At 47.1% G+C, this 16,006-nt stretch overlaps 1 protein-coding gene across 1 annotated transcript in view; it reads left to right on the top strand.

Annotated features, from left to right (window-relative positions):
- The window catches only part of atp10a (ATPase phospholipid transporting 10A), a 206,094-nt gene that overhangs the window by 168,155 nt on the left and 21,933 nt on the right, over nt 1-16,006 (top strand). Inside the window, exons 14-16 of the mRNA XM_082962802.1 lie at nt 4,370-4,721; nt 9,901-9,977; nt 12,365-12,490. Of these exons, the coding sequence (XP_082818928.1) occupies nt 4,370-4,721; nt 9,901-9,977; nt 12,365-12,490 (555 nt within the window). The remainder of the gene's footprint in view (nt 1-4,369; nt 4,722-9,900; nt 9,978-12,364; nt 12,491-16,006) is intronic.

Raw genomic sequence — 16,006 nt, 5'->3', positions numbered from 1 at the left:
TGTGTGGAATTTTCAATGTTGGATGGAAGGAGCAGCCCGACAGGATGCTCTCGATTGTGCATCTGTATAAGTTTGTCAGGGTTTTGGGTGACGAGCCATATTTCTTCAGCCTCCTGAGGTTGAAGAGGCGCTGTTGCACCTTCTTCACCACGCTGTCTGTGTGGGTGGACCATTTCAGTTTGTCCGTGATGTGTACGCCGAGGAACTTAAAACTTTCCACCATCACTACTGTCCCGTCGATGTGGATAGGGAGGGGTGCTCCCTCTGCTGTTTCCTGAAGTCCACGATCATCTCCTTTGTTTTGTTGACGTTGAGTGAGAGGTTGTTTTCCTGACACAACACTCCCAGAGCCCTCACCTCCTCCCTGTAGGCCGTCTCCTCGTTGTTGGTAATCAAGCCCAATACTGTTGTCGTCTGCAAACTTGATGATTGAGTTGGAGGCGTGCATGGCTACGCAGTCATGGGTGAACAGGGAGTACAGTGTTGAGGATCAGCAAAGTGGAGATGTTGTTTCCTACCTTCACCACCTGAGGGCAGACCGTCAATGTCCAGGACCCAATCGCACAGGGCGGGGTTGAGACCCAGGGCCTCAAGCTTAATGATGAGCTTGGAGGTTACTATGGTGTTGAATGCTGAGCTGCAGTCAATGAACAGCATTCTAACATAGGTATTCCTCTTGTCCAGATGGGATACGGCAGTGTGCAGTGTGATGGCGTCGTCTGTGGACCTGTTGGGGCGGTATGCAAACTGAAGTGGGTCTAGGGTGGCCGGTAAGGTGGAGGTGATATGATCCTTAACTAGTATCTCAAAGCACTTCATGATGACAGAAGTGAGGGCTATGGGGTGATAGTCATTTAGTTCAGTTACCTTTGCTTTCTTGGGAACAGGAACAATGGTGGCCATCTTGAAGCATGTGGGGACAACAGACTGGGATAGGGATTGATTGAATATGTTCGTAAACACACCAGCCAGATGGTCTGCGCATGCTCTGAGGACGCAGCTAGAGATGCCGTCTGGGCCGGCAGCCTAGCGAGGAGGGTTAAAACGTTTAAATGTTTTACTCACGTCGGCCACGGTGAAAGAGCGTCCAGGGTCCTTGGTAGCGGGCTGCGTTGGTGGCACTGTATTATCCTCAAAGCAGGTAAAGAAAGTGTTTAGTTTGTCTGGAAGCAAGACATCGATGTCCGCGACTCAGGGGCTGGTTTTCTGTTTGTAGTCCGTGATTGACTGTAGACCCTTCCACATACGTCTCGTGTCTGAGCCGATGAATTGCGACTCTACTTTGTCTCTTTACTGACACTTTGCTTGTTTGATTGGCTTACGGAGGGAATAACTACACTGTTAGTGTTCGGCCATATTCCCATTCTCCTTGCCATGGTTAAATGCGGTGGAAAGTGCTTTCAGTTTAACGCGAATGCCGCCATCCATGCACGGTTTCCGGTTAGGGAAGGTGTTAATAGTCACAGTGGGTACAGTGTATCTCCTATACACTTCCTTATAAACTCGCTCACCGAGTCAGTGTATACATCATTATTCTCTGAGGCTACCCGGGAACATATCCCAGGCCACGTGATCGAAACAATCTTGAAGCGTGGAATCCGATTGGTCAGACCAGCGTTGGATAGACCTAAGCACGGGCGCTTCCTGTTTTAGTTTCTGCCTATAGGAGGGGTGCAGCAAGATGGATTCGTGGTCAGATTTGCCAAAAGGGGGCGAGGGAGGGCCTTGTACGCGTCGCGGAAGAATCACAAAATAGCAAAGTTGGGTCAGAGCTCGCAAGATAGCTGCCACGCAGTACGGCGCCATCTTCAAATTTTAACCAAACTTACACACAGCTTTATAGGGGCGACAGATGGAATAAGGAGAGAGGGGTAGACAGGCCAGGGAGAGAGTCACAGACAGGGTACAGGAACAATGGTGGCCATATTGAAGCATGTGGGGACAGCAGACTGGGATAGGGAGAGATTGAATATGTCCGTAAACACACCAGCCAGCTCTAAGGACACGGCTAAGTATACCGTCTGGGCTAGCAGCCTTGCGAGGGTTAACACGTTTAAATGTTTTACTCACGTCGGCCACGGAGAGGAGAGGTTGGAGGGGGGCGCTGTCCTTGTTAGCGGGCACTGTATTATCCTCAAAGCGGGCAAAGACGTTGTTTAGTTTGTCTAGTAGTGGTATCTTTGCAGCAATTCGACCATGAAGGCCTGATTCTCCTCTGAACAGTTAATGTTGAGACATCTGTTAGCATTTATCTGGGCTGTAATTTCTGAGGCTGGTAACCTCTAATGAACTTATCCTCTGCAGCAGAGCTAACTCTGGGTCTTCCTTTCCTGTGGCGGTCCTCATAAGGCTGGTAACCGCTAATGAACTTATCCTCTGCAGCAGAGGTAACTCTGGGTCTTCCTTTCCTGTGGCGGTCCTCATGAGAGCCAGTTTCATCATAGCGCTTGATGGTTTTTGCGACACATTTTCCGTATTGACTGACCTTCATGTCTTAAAGTAATGATGAACTGTAATTTGTCTTTGCTTATTTGGGCTGTTCTTGCCAAAGTATGGACTTAGCCTTATTTGCTAAAATACCATATTCTGTATACCACCCCTACCTTGTCACAACACAACTGATTGGCTCAAAGGCATTAAGAAGGAAAGAAATTCCACAAATTAACTTCTAAAAGGCACACCTGTTAATTGAAATGCATTCCAGGTGACTACCTCAGGAAGCTGGTTGAGAGTGTGCACAGTGTGCAAAGCTGCCATCAAGGCAAAGGGTGGCTACTTGAAGAAACTCAAATGTAAAATATATTTTGATTTGTTTAACACTTTTTTGGTTACTACATGATTCCATATGTGTTATTTCATAGTTTGTCTTCACTGTAATTCTATCCATGTCCTGCTTGAAACAGAATATTACAGTTCTTCAGGTCCTGTTGATAGGATAGTCTTGAGTCTAGAGCTCATCCAGTTTATTCTCTAGTGATTGTCCGTTCGCTAATGGAATGTACAATCGAGGCAGTTTATTTACTCGCCAACGTTGTGTCTTCAGGATGCTGGCTCATTTTTCCCCTACTTGCGCCGCCACTTCCTCTTTCGAGTCCCGGGTATTAGGGCCTGTTTAGGAGTTGGCAGAATGTCCTGCTTTACTCCGTTAAAGTAGAAATTTACATCCAAATTGAGGTTAGTGATCGCTGTTCTAGTGTCCAGAAGTTGTTTTCATTATGGCGGAGACATTATGTACCAAAACAATTAAGATCAGTCTAAAATTAACTGAACTGATCAGTTCATTTTGATCAGTAAAACGGCTTGTATCCACTGCAGCACCATCTAACTGGAGGAGAGTTTCTATTACAGCTATGCCTGTCTCTCTCCCTCCCTCTGTCTGTCTCTCTCTCTCCCTCTGTCTGTCTCTCTCTCCCTGCCTGTCTCTCTCTCCCCCTCTCTGCCTGTCTCTCTCTCCCCCTCTCTGCCTGTCTCTCTCTCTCCCTCTGTCTGTCTCTCTCTCTCCCTGTCTGTCTCTCTCTCCCTGTCTGTCTCTCTCTCCCTGCCTGTCTCTCTCTCCCCCTCTCTGCCTGTCTCTCTCTCCCCCTCTCTGCCTGTCTCTCTCTCCCCCTCTCTGCCTGTCTCTCTCTCCCCCTCTGCCTGTCTCTCTCTCCCCCTCTCTGCCTGTCTCTCTCTCCCCCTCTCTGCCTGTCTCTCTCTCCCCCTCTCTGCCTGTCTCGCTCTCATCCTCTCTGCCTGTCTCTCTCCCCCTCTCTGCCTGTCTCTCTCTCCCCCTCTCTGCCTGTCTCTCTCTCATCCTCTCTGCCTGTCTCTCTCCCCCTCTCTGCGTGTCTCTCTCCCCCTCTCTGCGTGTCTCTCTCCCCCTCTCTGCCTGTCTCTCTCTGCCTGTCTCTGTCTCCCTCTCTGCCCGTCTCTCTCTCCCTCTCTGCCCGTCTCGCTCTCCCTCTCTGCCCGTCTCTCTCTCCCTCTCTGCCCGTCTCTCTCTCCCTCTCTGCCCGTCTCGCTCTCCCTCTCTGCCCGTCTCTCTCCCTCTCTGCCTGTCCCTCTCTCTCTCTGTCTCTTTCTTTCTCTGCCTGTCTCTCTCCCTCTCTCTCTCTCTTTCCCTCTCTCCCTCTCTGTCTCTTTCCCTCTCTCCCTCTCGCTCTCCCTCTCTCTCTCTCGCTCTCTCTCCCTCTCTGCCTGTCTCTCTCTCTCTCCCTCTCGCTCTCCCTCTCTCTCTCTCTGCCCGTCTCTCTCTCCCTCTCTGCCTGTCTCTCTCTCTCTCCCTCTCTCCCTCTATGCCTGTCTCTCCCTCTGTCTGTCTCTCTCTCTCCCTCTCTCCCTCTCTCTCTCTCTCTCTCTCTCTCTCTCTCTCTGTCGGTCTCTGCAACAGGAGGCGATGGCAGTCCTTCTAGAGGAGAGTCTACACTACATCCAGGCTAAGTTCCTGTCCTCGGATCCTTCCAGATCCTTTCAGAAAGACTACGCTCCCGCCTATTCCTTCCCCCCTCCTCCTCCTCCTTCCTCCTCCTCCTCCCAGACCCAGTCCTTCCTGGTGCACCGGCTGGGTTTGGTAATTGACGGGCGGACGCTGGCCTACGCACTGGACAGCAGCCTAGATGAGAAGTTCCTGGCGGTGGCGAGGAGCTGTCGGTCAGTCCTCTGCTGTCGCTCCACGCCGCTGCAGAAGAGTATGGTGGTTAAACTGGTCCGGAACAAACTGAAGGTCATGACGCTGGCCATAGGTAGGTGCCAGTCTAGTTCCTCAACGTTCCTCAACGCTGGCCATAGGTAGGTGCCAGTCTAGTTCCTCAACGCTGGCCATAGGTAGGTGCCAGTCTAGTTCCTCAACGCTGGCCATAGGTAGGTGCCAGTCTAGTTCCTCAACGCTGGCCATAGGTAGGTGCCAGTCTAGTTCCTCAATGCTGGCCATAGGTAGGTGCCAGTCTAGTTTCTCAATGCTGGCCATAGGTAGGTGCCAGTCTAGTTCCTCAACGCTGGCCATAGGTAGGTGCCAGTCTAGTTCCTCAACGTTCCTCAATGCTGGCCATAGGTAGGTGCCAGTCTAGTTCCTCAACGCTGGCCATAGGTAGGTGCCAGTCTAGTTCCTCAACACTGACCATAGGTAGGTGCCAGTCTAGTTCGTCAACGCTGGGCATAGGTAGGTGCCAGTCTAGTTCCTCAACACTGGCCATAGGTAGGTGCCAGTCTAGTTCCTCAACGCTGGCCATAGGTAGGTGCCAGTCTAGTTCCTCAACGCTGGCCATAGGTAGGTGCCAGTCTAGTTCCTCAACGTTCGTCAACGCTGGGCATAGGTAGGTGCCAGTCTAGTTCCTCAACGCTGGCCATAGGTAGGTGCCAGTCTAGTTCCTCAACGCTGGCCATAGGTAGGTGCCAGTCTAGTTCCTCAACGCTGGCCATAGGTACAGTGAGTGGAAAAAAGTATTTGATCCCCTGCTGATTTTGTTCGTTTGCCCACTGACAAAGAAATGATCAGTCTATAATTTTAATGGTAGGTTTATTTGAACAGTGAGAGACAGAATAACAACAAAAAAATCCAGAAAATCCAGAACAGCTCAAATAAGCAAAGAGAAACGACAGTCCATCATTACTTTAAGACATGAAGGTCAGACAATGCGGAAAATGTAAAGAACTTTGAAAGTTTCTTCAAGTGCAGTTGCAAAAACCATCAAGCGCTATGATGAAACTGGCTCTCATGAGGACCGCCACAGTAAAGGAAGACCCAGAGTTACCTCTGCTGCAGAGGATAAGTTCATTAGAGTTACCAGCTTCAGAAATTGCAGCCCAAATAAATGCTTCACAGAGTTCAAGTAACAGACACATCTCAACATCAACTGTTCAGAGGAGACTGTGTGAATCAAGCCTTCATGGTCGAATTGCTGCAAAGAAACCACAACTAAAGGACACCAGTAAAAAGAAGAGACTTGCTTTGGCCAAGATACACGAGCAATGGACAGTACACAGGTGGAAATCTGTCGTTTTGATCTGAGTCAAAATGTGAGGTTTTTGGTTCCAACCGCTGTGTCTTTATGGGACGCAGAGTTCGTGAACAGATGATGTCCCCATGTGTGGTTCCCACCGTGAAGCATGGAGGAGGAGGTGTGATGGTGTGGTGCTGCTTTGCTGGTGACACTGTCTGTGATTTATTTAGAATTCAAGGCACACTTAACCAGCATGGCTACCACAGCGTTCTGCAGTGAGACGCCATCCCATCTGGTTTGGGCTTAGTGGGACTATCATTTGTTTTTCAACAGGACAATGACCCAACACACCTCCAGGCTGTGTGAGGGCTATTTGACCAAGAAGGAGAGTGATGGAGTGCTGCATCAGATGACCTGGCCTCCACCCAATTGAGATGGTTTGGGATGAGTTGGACAGCAGAGTGAAGGCAAACCAGCCAACAAGTGCTCAGCATATGAGGGAACTCCTTCAAGACTGTTGGAAATGCATTCCAGGTGAAGCTGGTTGAGAGAATACCAAGAGTGTGTAAAGCTGTCATCAAGGCAAAGGGTGGCTCCTTTCAAGAATCTCAAATATAAAATATATTTGGATTTGTTTAACACTTTTTTTGTTTACTAGATGATTCCTTATGTGTTATTTCATAGTTTTGATGTCTATACTATTATTCTACAATGTAGAAAATAGTATAAAAATAAATAAAAACCCTGGAATGAGTAGGTGTGTCCAAACTTTTGACCGGTATACAGTGCCTTCTGAAAGTATCCAGACCCCTTAACTACTTAAATAAAATAAGAAAATCCTCAGCAATCTACACACAATACCCCATGATGACAAAGCGAAAAATGTTGCTAATTTATTTTAAAAAATATTCATAAATGGAAGAAGTTTGGAACCACCAAGACTCTTCCTAGTGCTGGCCGAACGGGCAAACTGAGCCATCGGGGGAGAAGGGCCTTGGTCAGGAAGGTGACCAAGAACACGATGGTCACTCTGACAGAGCTCCAGAGTTCCTCTGTAGTGATGGGAGAACCTTCCAGAAGGACAACCATCTCTGCAGCACTCCACCAATCAGGCCTTTATGGTAGAGTGGCCAGACGGAAGCCACTCCTCAGTAAAAGGCCCATGACAACCCGCTTGGAGTTTGCCAAAAGGCACCTAAGGGACTCTGACCATGAGAAACAAGATTCTCTGGTCTGATGAAACCAAGATTGAACTCTTTGAATGCCAAGCGTCACGTCTGGAGGAAACCTGGCACCATCCCTACGGTGAAGCATGGTGTTGGCAGCATCATGCTGTGGGGATGTTTTTCAGCGGCAGGGACTGGGAGACTATTCAGGATTGAGGCAAAGATGAACGGAGCAAAGTACAGAGAGATCCTTGATGAAAACCTGCTCCTGAGCACTCAGGACCTCAAACTGGGGTCGAAGGTTTACCTTCCAACAGGACAACGGCAGACAGCCAAGACAACGCAGGAGTGGTTGCGGGACAAGTCTCTGAATGTCCTTGAGTGGCCCAGCCAGAGCCCGCACTTGAACCCGATCGAACATCTCTGGAGAGACCTGAAAATATCTGTGCAGCGACGCTCCCCATCCAACCTGACAGAGCTTGAGAGGATCTGCAGAGAAGAATGGGAGAAACTCCCCAAATACAGGTTGTGCCAAGCTTGTAGCGTCATACCCAAGAAGACTCTAGGCTGTAATCGCTGCCAAAGGTGCTTCAACAAAGTACTGAGTAAAGGGTCTGAATACTTATGTAAATGTGATATTTAATTTATTGATTTTTAAAAAATAAATTACCAAAAATTTCAACAACAAAAAATGTCCTTTGTCATTATGGGATATTGTGTGTAGATTGGGGGGGGGGGACAATTTAGTCAATTTTAGAATAAGGCTGTAACAAAATGTGGAAAAAGTAAAGGGGTCTGAATACTTACCGAATGCACTTGTGTATATATAATAGCATACATAATATGATATATATACAGTGAGGGAAAAAAGTATTTGATCCCCTGTTGATTTTGTATGTTTGCCCACTGACAAAGAAATGATCAGTCTATAATTTTAATGGTAGGTTTATTTGAACAGTGAGAGACAGAATAACAACAAAAATATCCCAAAAAACGCATGTCAAAAATGTTATAAAATGATTTGCATTTTAATGAGGGAAATAAGTATTTGACCCCCTCTCAATCAGAAAGATTTCTGGCTCCCAGGTGTCTTTTATACAGTTAACGAGCTGAGATTAGGAGCACACTCTTAAAGGGAGTTCTTCCTCCCCTGTTTACTGACTGTTACTGCTGGTGGGGGTCTTCCCCTGTTTACTGACTGTTACTGCTGGTGGGGGTCTTCCCCTGTTTACTGACTGTTACTGCTGGTGGGGGTCTTCCCCTGTTTACTGACTGTTACTGCTGGTGGGGGTCTTCCCCTGTTTACTGACTGTTACTGCTGGTGGGGGTCTTCCCCTGTTTACTGACTGTTACAGCTGGTGGGGGTCTTCCCCTGTTTACTGACTGTTACTGCTGGTGGGGGTCTTCCCCTGTTTACTGACTGTTACTGCTGGTGGGGGTCTTCCCCTGTTTACTGACTGTTACTGCTGGTGGGGGTCTTCCCCTGTTTACTGACTGTTGTTACTGCTGGTGGGGGTCTTCCCCTGTTTACTGACTGTTACTGCTGGTGGGGGTCTTCCCCTGTTTACTGACTGTTACTGCTGGTGGGGGTCTTCCCCTGTTTACTGACTGTTACTGCTGGTGGGGGTCTTCCCCTGTTTACTGACTGTTACTGCTGGTGGGGGTCTTCCCCTGTTTACTGACTGTTACAGCTGGTGGGGCTCTTCCCCTGTTTACTGACTGTTACTGCTGGTGGGGGTCTTCCCCTGTTTACTGACTGTTACTGCTGGTGGGGGTCTTCCCCTGTTTACTGACTGTTACTGCTGGTGGGGGTCTTCCCCTGTTTACTGACTGTTACTGCTGGTGGGGGTCTTCCCCTGTTTACTGACTGTTACTGCTGGTGGGGGTCTTCCCCTGTTTACTGACTGTTACTGCTGGTGGGGGTCTTCCCCTGTTTACTGACTGTTACTGCTGGTGGGGGTCTTCCCCTGTTTACTGACTGTTGTTACTGCTGGTGGGGGTCTTCCCCTGTTTACTGACTGTTGTTACTGCTGGTGGGGGTCTTCCCCTGTTTACTGACTGTTACTGCTGGTGGGGGTCTTCCCCTGTTTACTGACTGTTACAGCTGGTGGGGGTCTTCCCCTGTTTACTGACTGTTACTGCTGGTGCACTTGGGAAGCTCAGTTGTTTTTCTGTCGTTGCTGTTTTAGCACTAAGGTGGAGTACAGAGGACAAGGGGTTTTGAGCTGCTAGCACCTCTTACTGAGTGTCTCTCCTCCCTCTCCCTCCCTCCCTCTCTCTTCCCTCCCCTCTCCCTCCCTCCCTCTCTCTTCCCTCCCTCTCCTCCCTCTCCTCCCTCTCCTCTCCCTCTCTCCTCCCTCTCTCCTCCCTCTTTCCTCCCTCTCTCTCCTCCCTCTCCTCCCTCCCTCTCTCTCCTCCCTCCCACTCTCTCCTCCCTCTCTCTCCCTCCCTCTCCCTCCCTCTCTCTCCCTCTCTCTCCTCCCTCCCCCTCCCTCTCTCCCCTCCCTCCCTCCCTCTCTCTCCTCCCTCCCTCCCTCTCTCTCCTCCCTCCCTCCCTCATTCCCTCATTCTCTCTCCTCCCTCTCCTCCCTCCCTCTCTCTCCTCCCTCTCTCTCCCTCCCTCTCCCTCCCTCTCTCTCCTCCCTCCCTCCCCCTCCCTCTCTCTCCCTCTCTCTCCTCCCTCCCCCTCCCTCTCTCTCCTCCCTCCCTCCCTCCCTCATTCTCTCTCCTCCCTCTCTCTCCTCCCTCCCTCCCTCATTCCCTCTCTCCCCTTCTCTCTCTCCCCCTCTCTCTCCCTCCCCTCTCATTAATCTCAGGTGATGGTGCTAATGATGTCAGCATGATTCAGGTGGCTGATGTGGGCGTCGGCATCTCAGGACAGGAGGGCATGCAGGTAAGGAGAAACGGGGCCGTGATGTGGGGAGAGGACAGAGGGGGAGACAGAAGGGAGAGACTGATAGAGACAGTGAGAGCACGAGGAGTGGGAAAAGAGGGGGGAGACAAGGGAGGGGGAGAGAAGTAGGAGAACCACAGAGGAAGAGAGGAGGAGATCCACAGAGGAGGGAGAAGGAGCAGGAGAACCACAGAGGAAGAGAGGACGGAGCAGGAGAACCACAGAGGAAGAGAGGACGGAGCAGGAGAACCACAGAGGAAGAGAGGACGGAGGAGGAGAACCACAGAGGAAGAGAGGACGGAGCAGGAGAACCACAGAGGAGGGAGAAGGAGCAGGAGAACCACAGAGGAACAGAGGACGGAGAAGGAGAACCACAGAGAGGGGGGTAGAAGGAGAACCACAGAGGAGGGTAGAAGGAGCAGGAGAACCACAGAGAAGGAGATGACGGAGAAGGAGAACCACAGAGGGGGGTAGAAGGAGAACCACAGAGGAGGGTAGAAGGAGCAGGAGAACCACAGAGAAGGAGATGACGGAGAAGGAGAACCACAGAGGAGGAGAAAGAGTGAATAAGGAGAGAGGATGATAAAAGATATAAAGGGATGAGGAAGGACAGGAGGAAGGGAGGGAACATGGGGGAACCGTTTTGACTTGAGGTTATTATTTATAGGGGTGCCAGGAAGGTTGTGCCTACCAGAGAAAATGTCTCTCGTTTCTCCTTTTGGTTTGGGAGGGAATGAGTCCCATCTGGTCCGTCAAGTCTACACCAATACAAAGGACTCATGTAAAAGACAGGATGGAAATACACTTTTCATAAACCCTTAAAACATTGGAAAGAACTTACAAAACAACGGTATTCTTTTGCGTGGGTTGTATTACCAACAGAAATGATCACAAACACATAACAATATAACACATAATGAGTTCTGGTTCCTCCAGAAAGGTCCTGTACCTCGGGCCTAAAAAGAGTCCAGCCCGGTAAACGAGTTCAGGGAACTCAAGTGACCTTAGTCACTCAATATTTGTCCGTTCATACCAGTGTAGCGTAAACCCCAGTATCAATCATACAATCAAAAGAACAACCATAAAGAGTATAAAATCTCAATACGTCTTCAACGACATAAATCAAAAGTTGTAGTCTTCAAGGAAAACTGACCACATAAATCATCACGGTATACATCACACTAAAACACATGAAATACCGTACGCAAAAAAAAAAAAAAAACGTTGTAGTCAGTCAGACAATCCAATCCGCCAAACAGAGGAGAAAAGGCCATGAAGAACGACGGATATGTGTAGACCAACGGACGCAAAGAGTGGATCGGATCCTGGGTAAACTTGAGACGAGGCTACAAAGCTTAAAATTACAACAAAACAAACGGAGTGAAGCAGCTTCACAACTGAGGGTTCAACACATCGTCGTTCGCACCACCATCACAAACCCCCCAGTTTTACGTAGCTGATGCTATCTGTTTAATATGGAATTAAAGGGGAAGCACTGTTTAGTTGGAAATTTAAAGGGGAAGCGCCCTATTGGAAGGAGAAGCACTGTTTAGTTGGAAATTTAAAGGGGAAGCGCCCTATTGGAAGGAGAAGCACTGTTTAGTTGGAAATTTAAAGGGGAAGCGCCCTATTGGAAGGAGAAGCACTGTTTAGTTGGAAATTTAAAGGGGAAGCGCCCTATTGGAAGGAGAAGCACTGTTTAGTTGGAAATTTAAAGGGGAAGCGCCCTATTGGAAGGAGAAGCACTGTTTAATTGGAAATTAAAGGGGAAGTGCCCTATTGGAAGGAGAAGCACTGAGATGATTCAGACAAATTCAGCCCCGTCACAATGGACAGAAGGTAATGGGGACAGAAAAGGTGGTTTCTGTAGGAACAGAATAATCATTCTCTCTACTATTATTCTGACATTTCACATTCTTAAAATATAGTGGTGATCCTAACTGACCTAAGACAGGGAATTTTTACTAGGATTAAATGTCAGGTATTGTGGAAAAACTGAGTTTAAATGTATTTGGCTAAGGTGTATGTAAACTTCCGACTTCTACTGTATGGGAGTTTATCAAAACTGGATTTGTTTTCGAATTCTTTGTGGATCTGTGTAATCTGAAGGAAAAATGTGTCTCTAATATGGTCATACATTTGGCAGGAGGTTGAAACTAGATCCTAAAATCTGCAATGTCTTCGCAACCCCCTAAAAGCACTGGTTCAAAGCTCGTGACCCACACACACACACACACACACACACACACACACACACACACACACACACACACTAAAAACATCCCGAAACAGCAGTTATCTATGGAAATGTCCTTACATCCACATCTGTCGGCTCTGTCTCGTTCTCTCTCTGAGTATTTTGTGTGTGTGTGTGTGTCTCTCTACAGGCTGTGATGGCTAGTGACTTTGCCCTTCGGCGGTTCCGGAACCTTCAGAAGCTCTTGCTGGTCCATGGCCACTGGTGTTACTCCAGACTGGCCAACATGATACTGTACTTCTTCTACAAGAACGCTGTGAGTCACACACACACACACACACACACACACCAACAGCTAAAAGTAATGGTTGGCCTTGCAATCGTCTGCTGGGGGTCGAACAGTGGCGATTCAACATGTAGAATAACCAGGAAATGAACAGTGGCGATTCAACATGTAGAATAACCAGGAAATGAACAGTGGCGATTCAACATGTAGAATAACCAGGAAATGAACAGTGGGGATTCAACATGTAGAATAACCAGGAAATTAACAGTGGCGATTCAACATGTAGAATAGTGGGGATTCAACATGTAGAATAACCAGGAAATGAACAGTGGGGATTCAACATGTAGAATAACCAGGAAATGAACAGTGGGGATTCAACATGTAGAATAACCAGGAAATGAACAGTGGAGATTCAACATGTAGAATAACCAGGAAATGAACAGTGGGGATTCAACATGTAGAATAATCAGGAAATGAACAGTGGGGATTCAACATGTAGAATAACCAGGAAATGAACAGTGGAGATTCAACATGTAGAATAACCAGGAAATGAACAGTGGAGATTCAACATGTAGAATAGTGGGGATTCAACATGTAGAATAACCAGGAAATGAACAGTGGAGATTCAACATGTAGAATAACCAGGAAATGAACAGTGGGGATTCAACATGTAGAATAACCAGGAAATGAACCGTGGAGATTCAACATGTAGAATAACCAGGAAATGAGCAGTGGAGATTCAACATGTAGAATAACCAGGAAATGAGCAGTGGAGATTCAACATGTAGAATAACCAGGAAATGAACAGTGGGGATTCAACATGTAGAATAACCAGGAAATGAACAGTGGGGATTCAACATGTAGAATAACCAGGAAATGAACAGTGGGGATTCAACATGTAGAATAACCAGGAAATGAACAGTGGGGATTCAACATGTAGAATAACCAGGAAATGAACAGTGGGGATTCAACATGTAGAATAACCAGGAAATGAGCAGACGCATGATGTTTGGTGGTCAGAGGATGACCATCTGCTGCTATTGGTCGGTACGGTGTGTGTGTGTTGTCCTTTAAGAGCTTCCCAGCACCTCATTCCATCCCTTTAAGTTAGCTCTTATTGATTTAAGGAATATAAACATATATCCTGTATAAACATTTAATCAAATACCAAATTTGATGTATTTTTTTTATTGATTATTTAATTGATTATCTCGTAACCATTAGGTCTTATTGAGCTAATGATTGGGCCGATCAATAGATATGTAGTGTGCACCGAATCACACTTTTGCCAACCACCAACATTTTTAAACAAGGTTAAATCAAAATCAAATTGTGTTTGTCACATACTCCGAATACAATTTGTGTAAACGTTACTGTGAAATGCTTGCTTATGAGCCCCCCTGAAGCCCGGCTAAAACTATTATTATTAAAAATGGGAACATTAGGAATAAAATACACAAGATTTCAGCTAAATACAGGGTTCAAAATGTTCTGCTGTCCCACTCCGATAAAGATATGTTGGGTTGATATGGCGATCAGGTAGTGGACGTACAGTTGAAGTCGGAAGTTTACATAAACTTAGTTTGGGGTCATTAAAACTCGTTTTTCAACCACTCCACACATTTCTTGTTAACAAACTATAGTTTTGACAAGTCGGTTAGGACATCTACTTTGTGCATGACACAAGTCATTTTTCCAACAATTGTTTACAGACAGATTATTTCACTTATAATTCACTGTATCACAATTCCAGTGGGACAGAAGTTTACATACACTAAGTTGACTGTGCCTTTAATAAACAGCTTGGAAAATTCCAGACAATGATGTCATGGCTTGAGAAGCTTCTGATAGGCTAATTGACATCATTTGAGTCAATTGGAGGTATACCTGTGGATGTATTTCAAGGCCTTCAGAAAAAAAATTGTAGACCTCTGGTTCATCATTGGGAGCAAATTCCAAACGCCTGAAGGTACCACGTTCATCTGTACAAACAATAGTACGCAAGTATAAACACCATGGGACCACGCAGCCGTCATACCGCTCAGGAAGGAGATGCGTTCTGTCTCCTAGAGATGAACGTACTTTGGTGTGAAAAGTGCAAATCAATCCCAGAACAACAGCAAAGGACCTTGTGAGGATGCTGGAGGAAACAGGTACAAAAGTATTTATATCCACAGTAAAACGAGTCCTATATCGACATAACCTGAAAGGCTGCTCAGCAAGGAAGAAGCCACTGCTCCAAAACCATCATAAAAAAAAGCCAGACTACGGTTTGCAACTGCACATGGAGACAAAGATATTACTTTTGGAGAAATGTCCTCTGGTCTGATGAAACAAAAATAGAACTGTTTGGCCATAATGACCATTGTTATGTTAGGAGGAAAAAGGGGGATGCTTGTAAGCCGAAGAACACCATCCCAACCGTGAAGCACGAGGGTGGCAGCATCATGTTGTGGGGGTGCTTTGCTGCAGGAGGGACTGGTGCACTTCACAAAATAGATGGCATCATGAGGAAGAAAAATGATGTGGATATTTTGAAGCAACATCTCAAGACATCAGTCAGGAAGTTAAAGCTTGGTCGCAAATGGGTCTTCCAAATGGACAATGACCCCAAGCATACTTCCAAAGTTGTGGCAAAAAAAGTCAAGGTATTGGAGTGGCCATCACAAAGCCCTGACCTCAATCCTATAGAAAATTTGTGGGCAGAACTGAAAAAGCGTGTGCGAGCAAGAAGGCCTACAAACCTGACTCAGTTACACCAGCTCTGTCAGGAGGAATGGGCCAACATTGTGGAAGGCTACCCGAAACGTTTGACCCAAGTTAAACAATTTAAAGGCAATGCCACCAAATACTAATTGAGTGTATGAAAACTTCTGACCCACTGGGAATGTGATGAAAGAAAGAAAAACTGAATTAAATCATTCTCTCTACTATTATTCCGACATTTCACATTCTTAAAATAAAGTGGTGATCCTAACTGACCTAAAACAGGGAATTTTTACTAGGATTAAATGTCGGGAATTGTGAAAAACTGAGTTTAAATGTATTTGGCTAAGGTGTATGTAAACTTCCGACTTCAACTGTATGTGTATTTTTGGCCCTGTTTTTAACGACTTACACTAAATCAACTTGGCTTAATATGGCGATCAGGTATTGAATGTTCGACTGTACATAGTTATACAGGTTCACATACAGAACAGGTCCTCGTCATAAAGAACATTGAATAAACAGACATGAAACAGCCAACATCATCAGGCTTGATAAATGAGCTGCGCTTCTGGAATGTTCTCTGAAGATAGGATGTCCCCGTGTGGATTCGCTGGGCTCTTCCCCCCTCTCTGAGTCCTTTCAATTGCTGCTCAGCGCTCCGTGACTCGGTGACTCAGCGCTCTGTGACTCAGCGCTCTGTGACTCAGCGCTCTGTGACTCAGCGCTCCGTGACTCAGCGCTCCGTGACTCAGGGCTCCGTGACTCGGTGACTCAGCGCTCCGTGACTCAGAGCTCCGTGACTCAGCGCTCCGTGACTCAGCGCTCCGTGACTCAGCG

Source organism: Salmo salar, chromosome 16, assembly GCF_965601325.2.
Source record: "Salmo salar chromosome 16, fSalSal1, whole genome shotgun sequence".
Lineage (NCBI taxonomy): Eukaryota > Metazoa > Chordata > Actinopteri > Salmoniformes > Salmonidae > Salmo > Salmo salar.
The sequence above is the reverse complement of the archived record's forward strand: the minus strand, read 5'-3'. Positions and strand labels throughout refer to the sequence as shown.